A 21,325-nucleotide genomic window follows, 5' to 3' on the forward strand; every position below is an offset into this window, starting at 1 on the left:
TATGCAGACAGAAGATCCTTTATTAAGTTCTCATTGTGTCATTGGAAAAGCTATTTTGGAAAATGACCTCAGAAAATGACCTTTAGATTTGGAGATGGACAAATGGTATAATTTCCCATTGGGCTATCATCATAGACAATAGTTGCAATTTCAAGAAATGTCACAATTACCATAAGGACTAGAATTTAAGTATGCACTTCCACTTCTTTCATATGCAGAAAAAATGGATTGATTGCCCTTAAAGTTCTTATTTGAATCTTATAAGTAATATAAGTTAAGCTACTCTGCATTGAGTCATAGACAGTGTGTGTAAATCTAGTTAAAATCCCACATTATGCAGATAAGTCAAATGTAAACCAAATATTGATTAAAATGCCCCAAATGATTAATACAAACGTCTATATTGCTTTGGCCAGAGTCATTTACGCCAATTCACTGAACTACAATGAATCTTGATGTAGGCTATTCGTTCATTTCTCTCCATCTATTGATATTTCTGTTATTTGGCATGTTATACTTTCCCTTTGGAAGCACCAGACACCAGGCCACTGAGTTTGGCATGATAAACTAATGAGCCATAGGGCTCTGGTCAAAAGTAGTGCACTATGTAGGAAATAGGGGCCCATTTGGGACGCACTGCGGAGGCTTCCTACTGCGCACGCACTCCAATTCCACATCTATGACTCCATCCATAAATAGTATGTCTTTTCTAGGTAACGCTCTTCTCATTCAGGGAAACACAAAGAGTCTGCAGTCGAATCTCTCACATAAAAATCCAACTGAGATTCACACCGGCTCAGATATACATAGAATATCAAAGATGGGACGGAGCAATCATGTTGGTAAAATGTCACATCGTTGATCAATAAATAATTGTCCCTCAACATACAGGATTTGCTGTGAATGTTTTGTGTATTCTCTAGTGCATTTAGTGATAATAGTAAACAAGAAATACATAACTCAGTTTGAAGTTTCTGTACTGTTGGGATACAACTAATAGGTTATACAAATGATGGTGAGAATCCTCTCAAGATTTATAGTTAAGCAGTAAGGGGGTGTGGTATATGGCCAAGGGCTGTTCTTAGGCATGACGCAATGCGGATATACCATGGCTGTCAGCCAATCAGCATTCAGGACTCAAACCACCCAGTTTATAATATAACTTAGATCACATCAGGGAATGTTGGTGAAATGGCACATCATTGATCAATAAATACTGGTGCCTCAACATGTGTCTTGTACACTAGTGAATTTAATTATACTATTAGGATTATACCAGATATACATTTGACCTATACTGTTGGGGTAAAACAGATTTAGTCCAGATTTGGATCGCATCAGTGAGAGGGTTAACCTATTTTGGGTTTGAGTCATTCTTTGTTCCATGTCTTGCTCCTATAATAAATGGGGGAAAAAATGTATTCCATGTTCAGCATGTGCTGTATAATTCATAATGATGTATGTTCTGTGGGAATAAATAGGAAATCTCATTATAAAGCCATGCTTCAGATTTTAGTTTAGCCTCTGCAGGTCAGATAGGGTCAGAGTAGTGAGATTTCCTTTTGAGGCATTCCACCACATCTAATTTTTATAACCACACGTGTTTCCTAGAATACCTTCACAGCCTCCAAAATGGCACTCTATCCCCTATATAGTGACATATGGCTCTGGTCAAAAGTAGTGCACTATTAGGGTATAGGGTGCCATTTAGGGTACGGGCCTTATGAATAATAACACGATTTCTCTGAAATGGGAGAAGGCAAAGTAGCAGCGCAAACTGCAGTTGCAGAGATGAATATAATACAAGCGTAAGAGCTCAATCAGACACAGTACATATGAGATGAGAGAGACAGAGAAGAGAGAGAGACAGAGATGAGAGACCGATAGAAACCACACACCACAATAAAGTGCACTCAACCATGTCCTCAGAAGAGAGAAAGAAGATTGGACAACCTCATGAATTCAGTCATAAAAAGGAGGTGTAGGAATTCTATTCCATATGCAAAATAAAAGTCAAGGTATTCAGAAACGACTACCTTTCTGTTTCTGACGGAAACAAAACAGGATTACATAGTAGTTAGAGCCCTTTTTATTTCAGATATAAAAATGACAACGCTTGATTCACAACCATTTCGCTAAGAATAATTAGAAACAGAGACGAGCACAACAAGACCAAGACATATCCCTGGGGCTACACGACAGACAAACAAAGACACAAGGAGAGTTTTCATGGTCAAAGTTTCTCCTTTTCAACACAAGTCTAAAAAAAAAACAATAGAATGTCTCCTTTTCTCACTTTCCTTTCATTAGTTTCTCTCTCCTAAACATAAACTACACCCCATACCACTAAAGGGACAAACATACAAACCAATAGACAAAACAATACAGAACACATACACTACTGAGGAAGTATAGACTACTTCCACTGTTGGTCATCATAGACTTTCGGACGCAACATCAGCATCGATCAAAGCCTGTAGAAGGGTGTTTGACAGTTTGGGAACTAAATCCGATATGAGTATTTAAAGATTTATGTCCTGAAAGTGGCATCACATTGATTGCCAAAATGAGTAATGGTAAATGATTCATTACACCCTTGACAACAACTAAAATATTTAACATGACATATTAAAGCTAGAATCTTCAGCTAAAACAATAACAAGGTGGTACCCCTCCTCTGTTTAGTAAAAAGCCTGGAGAAATGTAACCACTGTCAAATTCATAGACATAGCTATGGACATAATCAAACTAATGACAGTTTTAACCATGTTTTAAAGCTATACAGTATTTGTTTACATTTACCTTGTTTGCAAACATTGAAGCAAAAAAAGCACATATCTGGGGTTCTGATTGGGTACGACAGTTGAACTAAGCTCATGAGGCATTTATACATTATATTCTTCAAGAATCAATGGGTATGTATCATCAATGTGTAAGTGAGAAAATTGATCTAACAACTCCCACTGGGCAAAAATGTACTGAACCAACGTTGTTTCAACCATCGTTTAAAATCAAACATCTATGTGGTGATGTTGAATCAATGTGGGAAACTGAGTAGATTTGAAAAGGGCATCAGGGTAAGGGAATTTAGTCTTTATTTTAACTAAAATCCAATGACATGGTGAAATGTTTTGTTGATTTCCCATCGAATTGACGTTAGCTGACAACTCAACCAAAATTAGATCAAAACTAGACATTGAAATGACATCTGTGCCCAGTGGGTAAGGATTCTAGCTTCAAAGGGATTTTGTAGTTCGACGTTTGCTTTCACAGTGCCTTGGTTGAGGTACTGTTTACTGTCTCTAGGCACTTGAAGACACAAGATGAACATTCAGTCCAGTGTAACAGCCAATCATAATGACTAGATCAATAGTACTGTACAGCACTACAACCAATCACAACAACCAAATCAATATGGAGACACTCTCACAGACTTATACAATATATTTCTCATTAAATCCTACTGTTGGGAAAACATATGACAATGAGAAATAGAGGTCATGTTTCTTCCCAATAAACAATAAATACTGTAAAATAAAAATTATAACAGTCGACAAAAAAGTAGGTCGGAATTGAGTCAGAAATCTCAAAAGGTATTGACCCCATGACTTCATAAACAGTCGAGACAAAAAGGGGCACGTTGACTGGACTAACAAACCCGAGGCCCACTGCGAGCCGGTCAGGCACGTGCAGATGGGCAGGTGCAGTCCAGTGGCTCGTCCAGAGGCCTGTCTTCACATTAAAAATAGTTACATACACCTTGCAAGTTTGCCACTGTGTGAACTATCCCATGGACATGTAAGAACCCCCACCGCTGTCACTGCCACCACACATAGCCCACTGCTAGAGCACAGTGCTGGCTGTGTCAAAGTCCTTGCTGATCTGGGAGGAGCTTGGTAGAGACTTGAGGTACTCCATGTGTCTCCTCGCGTCCTCCTGGTTGTGCCTGACGTAGTAGATGACGTAGGTGATCACCATGGCGAACCAGCAGAACATGGTCACGAACATGGCCACGTCGGTGGTCTTGTGGTGGAAGTTACAGAAGTTGATGCCAGAGTCCAGGACCTGAATGACGGGCCGGCCGGCGTACTCGTCCTGGACAGAGGTGTGGCAGCTCACCTCGTTGACCGTCTCAGGGTCCAGCCTCAGCTCCCTCAGTACCTCCTGGAGGGAACACTCGCAGTGCCAGGGGTTGTTGGAGAGTCTTATACGGGCACTCAGCTTGGTGAAGGTCTCCTTGGGGACGCTGCGGAGCTGGTTGTTGGAGAGGTCCAGGGAGCGAAGTCCCTCGGAGACCCCCAGGAAGGCCCCTGCGTCGATACTCTCGATGTGGTTATGCGACAGGTCCAGTTCCTTGAGGCGGCGGAGGTCCTTGAAGGCCTGGTTGGGGATGTGGCTGATCCGGTTGGACGAGAGCAGGAGGGTGACGGTGTCTTCCGGTAGGTCCGGGGGGATCTGGTCAAGGCTCCGGGAGACGCACTGCACCACCACACCGTTCCTCTCCGAGCAGTGGCAGCTCTTGGGGCACGGTGTCGCCATGACAACCATGAGGGCCGCCACGAGACACAACGTCCTCACGGGGGAAGTGGAGAAACAGAAAGAAGAAGGGAACAGGGTTTGCCAACGTGGCTGAGGAGGCCCCATTAGCTCAGCCGGTAAAAGACCTGACTATCCCTGCGGTTCTTGAACAGGTTTCAATGATTATTGATGGTACACAGCAGCTACTCATATACATATCATTTGATCCTGTACCAGCTTAATAACCCTCTATCTTCATCCCCATATCCATCCATTGGAGTCCAGTGAAGTGACTGTAGAATTTGACCAAAGACAGTCCGGAGGAAAACAAAAGATGGGTTCCAACTAGACAGAAGAGGAAAGGAGTGGGCATATCATTTCAATCCAGACATACTGTAGCCCAAGTTTCAGGACAGCCTATCACTCAGTCCTCTGAAGGCAAGGGATCTGAAAGAGAGAGAGAGAGAGAGAGAGAGAGAGAGAGAGAGAGAGAGAGAGAGAGAGAGAGAGAGAGAGAGAGAGAGAGAGAGAGAGAGAGAGAGAGAGAGAGAGAGAGAGAGAGAGAGGGAGAGAGAGAGAGAGAGAGAGAGAGAGAGAGAGAGAGAGAGAGAGAGAGAGAGAGATTAAAAGAGAGAAACAGGCCATGGCTATTTCTTTAATGGTCCATTTAGTGGGAAATCGTTTTTGTTGTAAGTCTGTGAAGTCCTGGGAAGATGAACATAACAAAGCATGTTTGAGCTGTAGTAGTGAGACAAGCCAGTGTTTGAGATGTAGTAGCGAGACAAGCCAGTGTTTGAGATGTAGCAGTGAGACAAGCCAGTGTTTGAGATGTAGTAGTGAGACAAGCCAGTGTTTGAGATGTAGTAGCGAGACAAGCCAGTGTTTGAGATGTAGTAGCGAGACAAGCCAGTGTTTGAGATGTAGTAGCGAGACAAGCCAGTGTTTGAGATGTAGTAGCGAGACAAGCCAGTGTTTGAGATGTAGTAGTGAAACAAGCCAGTGTTTGAGATGTAGTAGTGAGAGAAGCCAGTGTTTGAGATGTAGTAGTGAAACAAGCCAGTGTTTGAGATGTAGTAGTGAGACAAGCCAGTGTTTGAGATGTAGTAGTGAGACAAGCCAGTGTTTGAGATGTAGTAGTGAGACAAGCCAGTGTTTGAGATGTAGTAGTGAGACAAGCCAGTGTTTGAGATGTAGTAGTGAGACAAGCCAGTGTTTGAGATGTAGTAGTGAGACAAGCCAGTGTTTGAGATGTAGTAGTGAGACAAGCCAGTGTTTGAGATGTAGTAGTGAGACAAGCCAGTGTTTGAGATGTAGTAGTGAAACAAGCCAGTGTTTGACATGTAGTAGTGAAACAAGCCAGTGTTTGAGATGTAGTAGTGAGACAAGCCAGTGTTTGAGATGTAGTAGTGAAACAAGCCAGTGTTTGAGATGTAGTAGTGAGACAAGCCAGTGTTTGAGATGTAGTAGTGAGAGAAGCCAGTGTTTGAGATGTAGTAGTGAGAGAAGCCAGTGTTTGAGATGTAGTAGTGAAACAAGCCAGTGTTTGTGATGTAGTAGTGAAACAAGCCAGTGTTTGAGATGTAGTAGTGAGACAAGCCAGTGTTTGAGCTGTAGTAGTGAGACAAGCCAGTGTTTGAGATGCAGTAGTGAAACAAGCCAGTGTTTGAGATGCAGTAGTGAAACAAGCCAGTGTTTGAGATGTAGTAGTGAAACAAGCCAGTGTTTGAGATGTAGTAGTGAAACAAGCCAGTGTTTGAGATGTAGTAGTGAGAGAAGCCAGTGTTTGAGCTGTAGTAGTGAGACAAGCCAGTGTTTGAGATGTAGTAGTGAGACAAGCCAGTGTTTGAGATGTAGTAGTGAGAGAAGCCAGTGTTTGAGATGTAGTAGTGAAACAAGCCAGTGTTTGAGATGTAGTAGTGAAACAAGCCAGTGTTTGAGATGTAGTAGCGAGACAAGCCAGTGTTTGAGATGTAGTAGTGAAACAAGCCAGTGTTTGAGATGTAGTAGTGAGACAAGCCAGTGTTTGAGATGTAGTAGTGAAACAAGCCAGTGTTTGAGATGTAGTAGTGAGACAAGCCAGTGTTTGAGATGTAGTAGTGAGACAAGCCAGTGTTTGAGATGTAGTAGTGAGACAAGCCAGTGTTTGAGATGTAGTAGTGAGACAAGCCAGTGTTTGAGATGTAGTAGTGAGACAAGCCAGTGTTTGAGATGTAGTAGTGAGACAAGCCAGTGTTTGAGATGTAGTAGTGAGACAAGCCAGTGTTTGAGATGTAGTAGTGAGACAAGCCAGTGTTTGAGATGTAGTAGTGAAACAAGCCAGTGTTTGACATGTAGTAGTGAAACAAGCCAGTGTTTGAGATGTAGTAGTGAGACAAGCCAGTGTTTGAGATGTAGTAGTGAAACAAGCCAGTGTTTGAGATGTAGTAGTGAGACAAGCCAGTGTTTGAGATGTAGTAGTGAGAGAAGCCAGTGTTTGAGATGTAGTAGTGAGAGAAGCCAGTGTTTGAGATGTAGTAGTGAAACAAGCCAGTGTTTGAGATGTAGTAGTGAAACAAGCCAGTGTTTGTGATGTAGTAGTGAAACAAGCCAGTGTTTGAGATGTAGTAGTGAGACAAGCCAGTGTTTGAGCTGTAGTAGTGAGACAAGCCAGTGTTTGAGATGCAGTAGTGAAACAAGCCAGTGTTTGAGATGCAGTAGTGAAACAAGCCAGTGTTTGAGATGTAGTAGTGAAACAAGCCAGTGTTTGAGATGTAGTAGTGAAACAAGCCAGTGTTTGAGATGTAGTAGTGAGAGAAGCCAGTGTTTGAGCTGTAGTAGTGAGACAAGCCAGTGTTTGAGATGTAGTAGTGAGACAAGCCAGTGTTTGAGATGTAGTAGTGAGAGAAGCCAGTGTTTGAGATGTAGTAGTGAAACAAGCCAGTGTTTGAGATGTAGTAGTGAGACAAGCCAGTGTTTGAGATGTAGTAGTGAGAGAAGCCAGTGTTTGAGATGTAGTAGTGAAACAAGCCAGTGTTTGAGATGTAGTAGTGAGAGAAGCCAGTGTTTGAGATGTAGTAGTGAAACAAGCTAGTGTTTGAGATGTAGTAGTGAAACAAGCCAGTGTTTGAGATGTAGTAGTAAGAGAAGCCAGTGTTTGAGCTGTAGTAGTGAGACAAGCCAGTGTTTGAGATGTAGTAGTGAGACAAGCCAGTGTTTGAGATGTAGTAGTGAAACAAGCCAGTGTTTGAGATGTAGTAGTGAGACAAGCCAGTGTTTGAGATGTAGTAGTGAGTCAAGCCAGTGTTTGAGATGTAGTAGTGAAACAAGCCAGTGTTTGAGATGTAGTAGTGAAACAAGCCAGTGTTTGAGATGTAGTAGTGAGACAAGCCAGTGTTTGAGATGTAGTAGTGAGACAAGCCAGTGTTTGAGATGTAGTAGTGAGAGAAGCCAGTGTTTGAGCTGTAGTAGTGAGACAAGCCAGTGTTTGAGATGTAGTAGTGAGACAAGCCAGTGTTTGAGATGTAGTAGTGAAACAAGCAAGTGTTTGAGCTGTAGTAGTGAGACAAGCCAGTGTTTGAGCTGTAGTAGTGAGACAAGCCAGTGTTTGAGATGTAGTAGTGAGACAAGCCAGTGTTTGAGATGTAGTAGTGAGAGAAGCCAGTGTTTGAGATGTAGTAGTGAAACAAGCCAGTGTTTGAGATGTAGTAGTGAGACAAGCCAGTGTTTGAGATGTAGTAGTGAGAGAAGCCAGTGTTTGAGATGTAGTAGTGAGAGAAGCCAGTGTTTGAGATGTAGTAGTGAGAGAAGCCAGTGTTTGAGATGTAGTAGTGATAGAAGCCAGTGTTTGAGATGTAGTAGTGAGAGAAGCCAGTGTTTGAGATGTAGTAGTGAGAGAAGCCAGTGTTTGAGATGTAGTAGTGAGAGAAGCCAGTGTTTGAGATGCAGTAGTGAGAGAAGCCAATGCTTGAGATGTAGTAGTGAAACAAGCCAGTGTTTGAGATGTAGTAGTGAGAGAAGCCAGTGTTTGAGATGTAGTAGTGAGAGAAGCCAGTGTTTGAGATGTAGTAGTGAGAGAAGCCAGTGTTTGAGATGTAGTAGTGAGAGAAGCCAGTGTTTGAGATGTAGTAGTGAAACAAGCCAGTGTTTGAGATGTAGTAGTAAGACAAGCCAGTGCTTATATTTTCAGTGATTCCATCTGGTAGAAATCATATCTGTTGATTTCTTGATGCACAAAGGCTTTGAAAAACAGTACATTGAAAAAGCGTCCTTTAAAAAAAAAACTTCATCAATGACACTCTGCGAAACAAAAAACTATTTTGATCTGTTAAAAATAGGTATTGATAATGCATTAAGGGGAAATATTGTTTATCCAATTTGAGCACCAATTCTCCAAAGCAAAAAAATAACTACACAACAATGTGGTCTATTTGAATTTGATTGATACTGTACTGTATGGTGTGCGCCTGTTCTCCCATTTCTTACAGTGCTGAACGCAAAGAGAGTATCTCCAGTCTCCAGTCCCTTGCCCTGACAGTATAAATAGAAAAGATACATTACCCTAGTAATAATAGAATTGCTCTGATAGTTCCAGGTGGTTACTCCCAATTCCGGACCATGGAGATTCACAGCAGCAAGCCTACTGGAAAACTCTTGAGGAACGTTCCCAGAATAATTGAAATCATTGAGGAATTTTCCCCTGTGATTTGTTTTCTATTGAACACTTTTACATAGACCAAACAGAAACTGTGACTCAACATTCCCTTTCATTTGATTAATATTTGCTGACAACATTCCTGAGACAGAGACTTTTTGCATTCTCCAAATGTTTGCGCTGCATTCATTCATGTCAAAGGTGGTTTATAACCTCACAACAAGCTCAAGGGAAACCATAGCATTCAGCCAACATATCCTGCTCTCCGTCTGCCTGTTTCAAATCCATAAATCCTCACAGGTCTACCACCACATTATTAGCTAGACACCACAGCTTCATTTAGCTACAGTTAGCCCACATGTTCGACTGAAACCAAAACATCAAACAGTATATAGCCTGTGATCACCCGCGGACAGAGGGTCTGCTTTGTCTCTGTAACCCAGGGCGACACAAAAACCTACATGTTAGATTTATCCTTCTCGTGACATACAGTACTTCCATAGGTACAATTAGGCTACCAGTGGTCCGCAAGCAGCAAAACATATGCAGTTTTAACAAGGCGACTCACTTTTCAGAACGCATGGGGTCTTTCAGGTGGAGAAAGTACGTTCTTATTTTTCTTTCTGAATCGTCCCATGCATGGTAGAGGCACTGTTTTATTAGTGTTACTGTTAATATAGTCTAATGGTCATCATTAAGGTGGTGGTGGTGATAATGATGATGATGATGATGAAGAACCGGAGGTAGTATAATTTATTTCAAGTTTTATTGTTACATGCACAAGAACAATGAAATGGTTAACTTGCGAGCTTAATTTCCCATCCAACTCAATTGATGATTTCTGTAGTCTAACAAGTAATAGGAATGTACTTTTGAATGACCTAAAAAGACGTATAAAAATATCAAAAAATACTAATCTTCAATAATATCGACCTTTTATAAATAATATCGAACTGTCTATAGCACTACTTACCTGGTCTTTTTCTCCCGACTTGTTTTCAGAATGAGAGTATGGTCCAGTCAGGGCTATACCGTTGCTTCATCGATGTGAAGTAAAATGTAAACCAACAAACGAATCAGTATCGACTGGAGAGTGACGGAACATAGAATGAGCGCAGTAGGTATAACTCACTTCGCCAGCGCACCGCCTCCACTTGTTGCTGTCATAATAAAAGGTACTATAAAGTTCTTCTCCTCTACGCTACACTGTATGTGTGTACTGTTTGCCTCAAGACTTCCCGAACCTCGTTAAGTTTGCGCGCGCACGTATTGGACAGTTTGGATCCATTTGGGACCTCCTCCACTTGCTTTCTTTGCGTTATATTGAGGTGTCTCTCCCAGTTCATCGTAAATCATCCCTGCAATATTTTTTGAATGCTTTTGCAAATGAATGACACAACTGTGGGAAACACTCGAGTCAACATGGGCCAGCATCCTAGTTGAACGCTTTCGACACCTTGTAGAGTCCATTCCCTTACGAATTGAGTCTGTTCTGAGGGCAAAAGGGGGTGCAACTCAATATTAGGAAGGTGTTCCTAATGTTTTGTCCACTCAGTGTATATGGAATGCATTACTTAGAGCCACCCCATTCAGAAATATCCAATGAATGTGAGGACTTTCAACGTGAAGTCTGTATAGACATTCTACCATAGGGAGATGTCAAGCACATCACTCTGTTAAATATGGATTTGCTTGAACTAAATCACTCAGTAGTCATCTCCTGGAAACGATTGCAAGTGCTGTCCATCTTGAGGACTGAAATGAGAGGACTGTCTAGAAAGCCACAATTTCCTCAATTCAATTCAATTGAAACCATCAAAAATGGCAACATCTGATCTAGTTCATGGTTGCAGATAATAGAACCTGTCTCATGAGATAAACAGAGAAATTACAGGTTTTGATATTGTCATTCTCCCTCTGATAGCCTACTTCTATAGACTGATCACCACAACACAGATGCCAGTGCCACTACAGGCAGTGGAGTTGTCTTTACTCAGTCTTGTTCTGCCAACCAATTATCAATGTTTTTGTCCACGAGGCAGAGCTGCCCTCAGAACAAGATTAAATAAGTTAAACTCCAATTGGCAAGAATTACTTTACTTCTACTGCTATGAACTCTTACTTTAGCCACCAAAACTAAGTTACAGCACTATGGCTGCTACCACTGCAGACTGCAGCTTGCTGTCACTCCTCTCCTCAGCCTCCTCAGTCACCCCTAGCTGATTGTTTGTGCACTGTGCCACCAGGTGTCATCCCTCATATGCCAGACTAGTTCTTCTCGTTGACTGAAGGGTTCCACACCCAGGGTGTCACATCCATCTCTCTCTCTCTCTCTCTCTCTCTCTCTCTCTCTCTCTCTCTCTCTCTCTCTCTCTCTCTCTCTCTCTCTCTCTCTCTCTCTCTCTCTCTCTCTCTCTCTCTCTCTCTCTCTCTCTCTCTCTCTCTCTCTCTCTCTCTCTCTCTCTCTCTCTCTCTCTCTCTCTCTCTCTCTCTCTCTCTCTCTCTGAAATCACTGAGAGGAAATCAAAATTTGCAAGGCAAGGTATCCAATAATGTCAAATGTGCACCTAAATTTAAAAGGCATGAGATTCTGCAATTTAAACAAGATTGGCAGACCCTTGTTCTATTGCAGGGCCTTGGGACCGCATCAAAATTCTTCAGCGAATTTGAATGGATTCAACTTTTTTCCCCCTTAAGGGTTTGGATAGATTTATGGCTGGTTGTAATGATATTAGACTTGGTGGAAGCTGGCTCTTTAAACATGTAGAGTTGAATTATTATGCCAGACATCAATAATGATTAAATGACTTTAGAAAGACCCTACTTCACCTTTGTCCCAGCTGGCCCCTTTGGCTGATGGATATTGATGAGAATCCATGACTTGGGAGAAAGAGACCCACTCATGATATTATAGAATGTATTGTAAGTGTGTTTTTACTATCATAAAGACGTTCTTTTAATGTTCAAACTCTGTTCTGATATTTTACAGTCTATTATCAAATGGAAATGTATTAAAAGTATAGTGCTGAGACTGAAAATGTTGACCATATAGTCATTGTGATATACCAACCTAAAGCAGTGCTGTAAACAGCCCCCACTAAGAACTTGTCGAGGACTTCTAAGACTTGTCCCTATGCATTGGACTTATCTCCTGGTACAGTGCTTGTAGTACAAAAAACGTTGCATCAAGGAACACAATGCCTATCCATAGCCTCTGTAATCCTCTTTAAGCCGCTCCACTTCTTATCATGTTTTACTCATATCACCTCAAGCAGAGGTGACGAGGGATTCAATTTGGAAAGTTTGCTACCTGAGCTTTGGTAATAGCACTTCATAGAACCCCCCCCCCCCTCTCTCTCTCTGTCCATTCCTCACATTCTATTTAGTGTGATGGAATATAATACCTCAGCCACAGAGTCTAGAACAGAGGAGGGAGGGAGGGAGGGAGGGAGGGAGGGAGGGAGGGAGGGAGGGAGGGAGGGAGGTTGATAACGGCTGCTAAAAAGACATGAGAGAGTGTGTCACAGCCATCTGTCTGATTGCTTTAGATTCAGTTTAGCAATCATTCTCTCTCTCTCTACCTCTCCCTCGCTCACTCTCCCTTTCTACCTCTCCCTCGCTCACTCTTCCTCTCTACCTCTCCCTCTCTACCTCTCCCTCTCTACCTCTCCCTCTCTACCTCTCCCTCGCTCACTCTTCCTCTCTACCTCTCCCTCGCTCACTCTTCCTCTCTCCCCCTATAACGGCCTTAGGAAGCTAAGGAGCACACCTTAAATATGAAACACACATCAGATCAGTCGAGCTGCTCAGTGGCGACCCGTCATTCAGGGCAGGTGAGCCCCACCTGTTTAGCATTGACATTAATTAATGTCACATATACTTTTGCAAGCAATGTAAAAAATATATATATTGAGTTGATAAAGCCACATACAAACATGGTTTCTTTCTTGAGTAAAGCAGCTCCAAAATACAGGTGTTTCAGCCTAGCTCAGTGCTTTCTGTGGTGGAGGGGCAGCCAGCGGGATATACAGACGTAGGCGTGATTGGCTCAGTGTTCTGTCACTCATGGGGGCACTACGTCACTGCAGAATCTACAGGGAGAGCTAGGCAGTTCAAGCCCCCTTGGGTGCTGCCATAGATTTACATTCGAAGTGCCCATCCGAGGCGGTTCAAGGTCATTGGCCACAGATAAAATGATGTCAAATCACATTATATCTACCGTAGCCTTGATTGGACTGATCATGTTACTTTCAAAATCTTAGCTAGCAAGCTAGACAAGCAGTCATCATCATGAATCACGTCGACAATCTACTGGCAAATCCTCTTCCAACCATGTCATATGAAGATGAATTATAGATAAACCATATCAGTGCTCATCGGCCATTGGACATAAACATTACACAACAAGTTGGAAATCGCAAATTCAACAATGAGTGATTTAGAAGGAATCAGGGGCTAACTGCAAGCATTGCAAAGCAATCACTATTTTTCTTTCCCTGCCTGCTATTCGGTGGAGAGGGTGTGTGGTCCAAGTCTGGGTTTAAGGATTTAAAACACCTATCTGAAATGGTATCTTTTTCAAGCTTAAAAAGATAAACATTCACTCACAATAACATGGTCCAGAAAATCTTGAATACATTGACCATGCTGTCAATCCAGCATGACCTCTGCCGTGTTTAAAACAACTGGAAACTCGTAACTGGGAAATCTCAGACTTCAGTGAGTTCACGACAACTGGGAACTCTGAAAAAAATTACCTCAGATTGGGAAAATAAGTTTTGTCTGGTCATCCAACTCGGATTTCCAAGTGGAGAACTCAGGCCTCTTTCTAGAGCTCCTACCTGAAGATCACTGAAATCATGATCCAACTTTTTTTTTTCAAGTTCCCAGTTGTATTGAAAGCATATTTGATGACAAAATTTTCCCACAAGAAGGACCACCAAGCTACCTTCTTGTTCAAGTGAGCACAGCACAACAATGGTGAGTCCAAAAATGTCTTGTATGCTGCTGCATATATTAGCTCATGTGCTTTTCTTCACGAGGAGGGGATACTATATAATGTTGTTGGGTCTGTAACAATGTCAAAGTTTCTTCATATTCAAATGTTTGTTTTCAATAAGAAATTCAGTACTAGGTCCATGTAATTCCAGTTGATATGGCGAGGGTTGTTTTGTTTGCGCAATGCGCTGTCTGTGAGTCGGTATATTGTCTTTAAAAGTGGATCCTCGTGATTGTATTTTCCTTTCTTTTTTAGACCACATAGGCCTAATACAATACTTCAAATGGTAGGCTAACCACCTCTCTCTCTCTCTCTCTCTCTCTCTCTCTCTCTCTCTCTCTCTCTCTCGCTCTCTCTCTCTCTCTCTCTCTCTCTCTCTCTCTCTCTCTCTCTCTCTCTCTCTCTCTCTCTCTCTCTCTCTCTCTGGTGACTTAAAGAAGAGTAAAGTTAAGGCCTCAACATCTTGCAGAATTTATCTGAACTAATATCTATCTGAATTTCTGTCGGTGTCCATTTTGAAAGAGCTGAAGGAATATGCCTACCTCGTCGCAGCTCGTTTGCTTGCAGTTGCTTATACTTAGAGCTGTGTGATATAAGAACAAACATTGTGAATCTACTGAACATAAATGTAATAATGTTTGTGTATGGTTCAAAAGTTAAAACTCATGTTGGCGTTCGTTATTATTGAAAGACAATGCGGTTCTTATTGACTTACACAAATCCACAAGGATTCATTAGAAACCAAATTTGTTTAAGCAAGTCAGCCATATCAGCTATGGTTTTAAAAAGTCAGTAAATGAGGCTGAATGAACTGTTGCGCTGCCAGACTCCACTGATAGCCAGGTGTAGCAGTGGTAAGGATTCACTCCATGGTGCTGAAAGGAAAGCCCCGTGTCGGGACATCTTTATGTAGGCCCTAACAGTTTGTGGGCACCATTTGTCACCGTTATAGTGCAATGAATGTATTGTTTAGTGATGTGTTGTTGCTTTGCTGGGATGTATCTGCAGATTTTAGATTTACATGCTAAAATCGCCACTGGAGCTGCAAGGAGAAGGAGAGAGTCTCTGACTGACAGTGGCTGCTGGAGCAAACCGAGGATGGACCAATAGAAGGACTGTGGATATTAGGCTTGAACAATAAAGAGTCTAATTTTCTTCTGGGGTCAACCCATTTAGTTTTCAATACACCGGTGATTACTGTATTCTTCCTGCATTCACTCCTCAGTAAGCTATTTACAGGAGTCTGTTGAACAGCGGGAGTGATTTTCCTGCCTTTCTCTCTGGGTTTTCTTCTTCAAGCATGACTGTGATGAGACAAAGACAGAGAGTGGTCCCACTCCCTATAGGAAGGCCCATTTTTATGTCCTCTAATTAAGCTTCATTGACAATCTTTCAGTCAGAGTGTACTCATCTGAAAGCATACAAACATGCATATTGCACCTCACACACACACACACACACACACACACACACACACACACACACACACACACACACACACACACACACACACACACACACACACACACACACACACACACACACACACACACACACACACACACACACACACACACACACGCGCACACACTCGCGCGCACACACACACAGCTGTACATGCACACACACAAACAAAATCTTTGTTGTTAACGAAGGCTGTTGCAGAGAGAAAAATAGCTACAAGGTGTGCTCATGAGATATCATCATATTATATTCAATATTCATCAAATGGGCTCGCTCTGCAAATGGACGTTCCAGAGCCATTAGACTACTGTGAGGCGCAGTCAACAATTCTTCACTATGCCCAATCAGTCATCGGTTGTTAGAGTTTTATCTTGACGGTTTACTCCTAAAGCCTTTATTTGTCTTTGAGGAGTGTAATGCATATAGCTGTGAAACAATAGAAGATGTTCTATTTAAAGTTATACTCATATTGTCCTTGACAACTGACTGTGAGGGGACACCACAGACTGTAGCCTGTAATGGAATTGCTTCATACTGCACCCTGGGAAAGAACAGAGTCATAACATTCTTATTCTTTCACAAGCCAATCAAAAGATACCTGCGTCAAAAACAATCTCAACATACCACTTCTCTCCCATAATCAGGAATCATGATCATCTACAAACTCTGCATCTGTCTACCTCACATGAGTCTGAAAATACATTTATCGTCATTTAAAATGTCATAGTTTCTTAAGCATCTATAAATCTATATAAACTCTCAATTTCCGTACAGTGGATTGGCTAAGCTCTGAGAGGACAGAGAGAGACTTGGTGACTTTGAGTATCCTACTGCAGTTCACTGGCTGCCTGGCACCAACAGTAATGATATGTCCCATAGAGAGAGAGCCCCAGGTACAGTGCAGAGGTCTCTCTCCTGGTCCATCTCCTCTAGTAGTCCTCTGGTGTCAAGTTGGACATGAGCCAGAGAGGGCCTGCCTAATGCGAGAGGGACGGGGGAGGAGAGAGGAGTGAGGGAGAGAGGGAGAGAGAGAGAGAGAGAGAGAGAGAGAGAGAGAGGGCAAGGAGTGGAGGTGGATGAGCTATGGTTAAATGAGCTGCCTGAATGAGAGCGAGAGAAATAGAGAAGGAGAAAAAGGGCGAGAGAGACAAAGCCAGGAGAGAGGAGTGATTTGGATGTGGTATAGGAAAGGAAGACAGAGAGATGAGGGGTTAGTTATAGGCCTGGTAGTGGTGGGTGGTACAGCAGGGGGTGGACACTGACTGGACAATGTGTGCTTGCATTGAATAAGACCCCAATCACCTCCTGAAAGTGGATTGATCTTCAGTGAGACCACCTTGCCTGGACCCTGCCTGGACGTGCTTCCCTGAACACCTGATCATTTGTCTGGGTCGAAGACAGCCTTAACCCCCCCTCCATTCTATGTTTTCCACCACGCTCAGAGCACAAACCTTTCCTCCCTCGGTCAACACCCACTCATAAAGTCAATGCATCGCTGTGTGTTTTCACTGATTGTACAAGAGAAGGTGTCACTCCTGTTATGATGAGAGGATTGGGACATGGTAAAGATATATCCAAGGGCTTTGTGTAAGATCCATTCCATAGACTTCCGCTGGCATTCATTTCCTTGCCTTGATCACGTGGATGGAAGCTAGGGCTAGATGTCCAGGGCATCCTGTAGAACAGTGTCCTGGACTGTGAGTGGGACTGAGGGATGATAGCCAAGACTCTTGTGTGGAAAACTCATTTCTATCCTGCTTTTGAATATTGTGTTAGATCGTTTACAGTCAAAAAGCTTTAACTAAGCAAGGCAGTTCCTGTTCTCCCTGTTACCCTGCCAACCCAAGTCAAGGACAAAAAAGTTGGAACACAGGAAATGTAATTAATTCAGTGTGAACGGTCACTGAGACCTTTCCTCAATGCTTGGTTTGCCAATGACACAGGGTATATGGAGAGTCCATTCATTATACCACACGTGTCAAACTCATTCCACAGAGGACTGAGTGTCTGCGTGTTTCCACTCCTCCCTTGTACTTGATTGATGAGTTAAGACCACTAATTAATAAGGAACTCCCCACACCTGGTTGTCTAGGTCTTAATTGAAAGGAAAAAACAAAAACCTGCAGACAGTAGGCCCTCCATGGAATGAGTTTGATACCCCTGCTTTAGACGTTAATATAGAGCCTTGGCATGCAGACAGTGTATTCTCTCCAGGCATCTGTCACCTGGCCCTCTATCCCTGTGCAACTGTCCTCTTTTATATGACACTCATCTCACACCAATTAAGCTTATAGACATATTAAAATATCCCTATTACTGTAATACTATTACTGTAAAACCCAAAGGAATGAAATCATGATGGACTACTGTTCTCTATCCTTGTATGTCATTGGAGCCAGAGACAAAGAACCTTGATTGACCCCAGGAAGAGTAGGTGCTGATTTAGCAACAGCTAATGGGGATCCTAATAAAATACTACAAATGTCTTGTTACACAGGTATAAAGGCAACTTAAGGTACATTTCTACTGTTTTTCTGATATATTTGACTTGTAATGATGTCCAAAGTAATTATCAATTAACCTCAACTTCTGACATACTGCAGTGATGTAAAGTACTTAAGTAAATATACTTTGAAGTACTACTTATGTAGTTTTTTTTTGTTATCTGTACTTTACTTTACTATTTTTATTTTTGACAACTTTTACTTTTACTCCACTACATTCCTAAAGAAAATAATGGATTTTTTACCCCATACATTTTCCCTGACACCCAAGAGTACTCATTACATTTTGAATGGTCCAATTCACAGGAAAATGGTCCAATTCACGCACTTATCAAGAGAACATCCTTGGTCATCCCTACTACCTGATCTGGCTGATTCACTAAACACAAATGCTTTGCTTGTAAATTATGTCTGAGTGTGCCCCTGGCTATCCATAAATTTAAAAAACAAGAAAATCGTGCAGTCTGGTTTGCTTAATGAATTTAAAATGATTTATACTTTTACTTTTGATACTTAAGTATTTTTAAAACCAAATACTTTTAGACTTAGATTTTACTGGGTGATTTTCACTTTTATTTGAGTAATTTTCTATGAAGGTATCTTTACTTTTACTCAAGTATGACAGTTGGGTACTTTTTCCACCACTGACAGACTGTCACGCCCTGACCTTAGAGATCCTTTTTATGTCTCTATTTTGGTTTGGTCAGGGCGTGAGTTTGGGTGGGCATTCTATGTTTTGTGTTCTATGTTTTCTATTTCTGTGTGTTTGGCCGGGTGTGGTTCTCAATCAGAGGCAGCTGTCTATCGTTGTCTCTGATTGAGAACCATACTTAGGTAGCCTTTTCCCACCTGTGTTTTGTGGGTAGTTGTTTTCTGTTTTGTGTTGCTGCACCTGACAGGACTGTTTCGTTTTTGTTCATTCACTTTGTTATTTTGTTTAGTGTTCTGTTTAAATAAAAATAACATGAACACTTACCACGCTGCGCTTTGGTTCACACCTAATTCAACAGACGACCGTTACACAGACTGTATGTTTGTATTTCCTGTTCAATCCCATACAGCAGCTAGTGATAGTTGTGTTTGTTTTTATTGGTTTTGTATTGATTGTATTGTGTTGATGTTGTTATTTTGCTATATGTTGTATTGTATTGTGCTGATGTTGTTATTTTGTAATATATGTTGTATTGTATTGTTAATGTTGTTATTTCGCTATATATTGTATTGTGTTGATGTTGTTATTTTGTTATATGTTGTATTGTATTGTGTTGATGTTGTTATTTTGCTATATATTGTATTGTGTTGATGTTATTTTGCTATATGTTGTATTGTGTTGATGTTGTTATTTTGCTATATGTTGTATTGTGTTGATGTTGTTATTTTGCTATATGTTGTATTGTGTTGATGTTGTTATTTTGCTTAATATTGTATTGTGTTGATGTTGTTATTTTGCTTTATGTTGTATTGTGTTGATGTTGTTATTTTGCTTTATGTTGTATTGTATTGTGTTGATGTTGTTATTTTGCTTTATGTTGTATTGAATTGTGTTCATGTTCACAGGGCTCCCTTGAGAATGAGACCCTGGTCTCAATGGTGACCCCCCCTTTTCTAAATCAAAGTAAAATAAATAAAAAATAAATGAATTTGATGGATACTGTCTTCTTCCTGCATCGCTAGGCCCTCTAGTGGTATCTCCTAGACATACAAGATGAGACATTCAAGATGAGAATATTCAAGTAGAGACATTCAAGATGATATCAAGATGAGACATTCAATGAGACATTCAAGATGAGACATTCAAGGTGAGACATTCAGGATGATACCATCAAGGTGAGACATTCAGGATGATACCATCAAGGTGAGACATTCAAGATGAGACATTCAAGTTGAGACATTAAAGATGATACCATCAATATGAGATATTCAAGATGAGACATTCAAGATGATACCATCAGGATGAGACATTCAATGAGACATTCAAGATGAGACATTCAAGGTGAGACATTCAGGATGATACCATCAAGATGAGGCAATCGAGATGAGACATTCAGGATGATACCATCAATATGAGACATTCAAGATGATACCATCAAGTTGAGACATTCAGGATGATACCATCAATATGAGACATTCAGGATGATACCATCAAGATGAGACATTCAAGATGAGACATTCAAGATGAGACATTCAAGATGAGACATTCAGGATGATACCATCAAGATGAGACATTCAAGATGAGACATTCAGGATGATACCATCAAGATGAGACATTCAAGATGATACCATCAAGATGAGACATTCAGGATGATACCATCAAGATGAGACATTCAAGATGAGACATTCAGGATGATACCATCAAGATGAGACATTCAGGATGATACCATCAAGATGAGACATTCAGGATGATACCATCAAGATGAGATATTCAGGGTGATACCATCAAGATGAGACAATCAGGATGATACCATCAAGATGAGACAATCAAGATGAGACTTTCAAGATGAGCTATTCAACATGAGACATACAGGATGAAACATTCAAGATCATACATTCAAGATGAGACATTCAAGAAGACATATTGTACAAGATGGCATGTACAGTATGCCACTGACAACAACATTTTTGCCACTGACAGTAACATTTTAATGGGCAACACAGAAAAACCAGGCCCCTTTTGATATCATTGAAGATAAAAATGATACAAGACAAACCTGGCTTCACAAGAAGAAAAAAACTTTATTCATTTTCATACTTACAAACAATTTCAAAAGTAACCTAAATAATGAAATTACTTCAACCTAAGATAGATTTGCTCATTGCAAATAATCCAACTGAAAATATATACCAAGCTCCGTTACATTTTCCCAAATAAGAAAAATATACAGGAGCAAAAACTGAAAAAAATATTGCATGTATTTTTTTCATTTTTGTTGCTGCCACCGCCCAGAAAGAAGGAAATCAAGAAGCAACAATGAATTGTAAATACATGACAAACTTTCCTTGTATTATATGCACAAGAAAAAATACAAATAATAATTGCACATCATTCCCTTATTATTGCATCAGTTGCATTTTAGTCTGTTTCAGTAGGTGTGTATACTCAGTCATATACGCCAGTGTAAATACAGTTTCAATACACTGTAACAACATATGGATATTGAAGTTACTGAAATCACATTGGCATCACTATTTCAACAATTCAATATTCCTGCC

At 41.1% G+C, this 21,325-nt stretch overlaps 1 protein-coding gene across 1 annotated transcript; it reads right to left on the reverse strand.

Moving 5' to 3' along the window:
* Nucleotides 1-3,843: 3,843 nt before the first annotated feature.
* LOC120050835 (leucine-rich repeat-containing protein 3-like) lies at nt 3,844-4,539 on the reverse strand. The gene has a single exon (XM_038997364.1). The coding sequence runs from the start codon at nt 4,537-4,539 to the stop codon at nt 3,844-3,846; it is 696 nt and encodes a 231-aa protein (XP_038853292.1).
* Nucleotides 4,540-21,325: the final 16,786 nt, after the last annotated feature.

Source organism: Salvelinus namaycush, chromosome 7, assembly GCF_016432855.1.
Source record: "Salvelinus namaycush isolate Seneca chromosome 7, SaNama_1.0, whole genome shotgun sequence".
Classification (NCBI taxonomy): domain Eukaryota; kingdom Metazoa; phylum Chordata; class Actinopteri; order Salmoniformes; family Salmonidae; genus Salvelinus; species Salvelinus namaycush.

Excerpts from the sequence above, each read along its gene's own strand:
- LOC120050835 (XM_038997364.1), bottom strand. The coding sequence starts at position 4,539 with ATGGCGACACCGTGCCCCAAGAGCTGCCACTGCTCGGAGAGGAACGGT.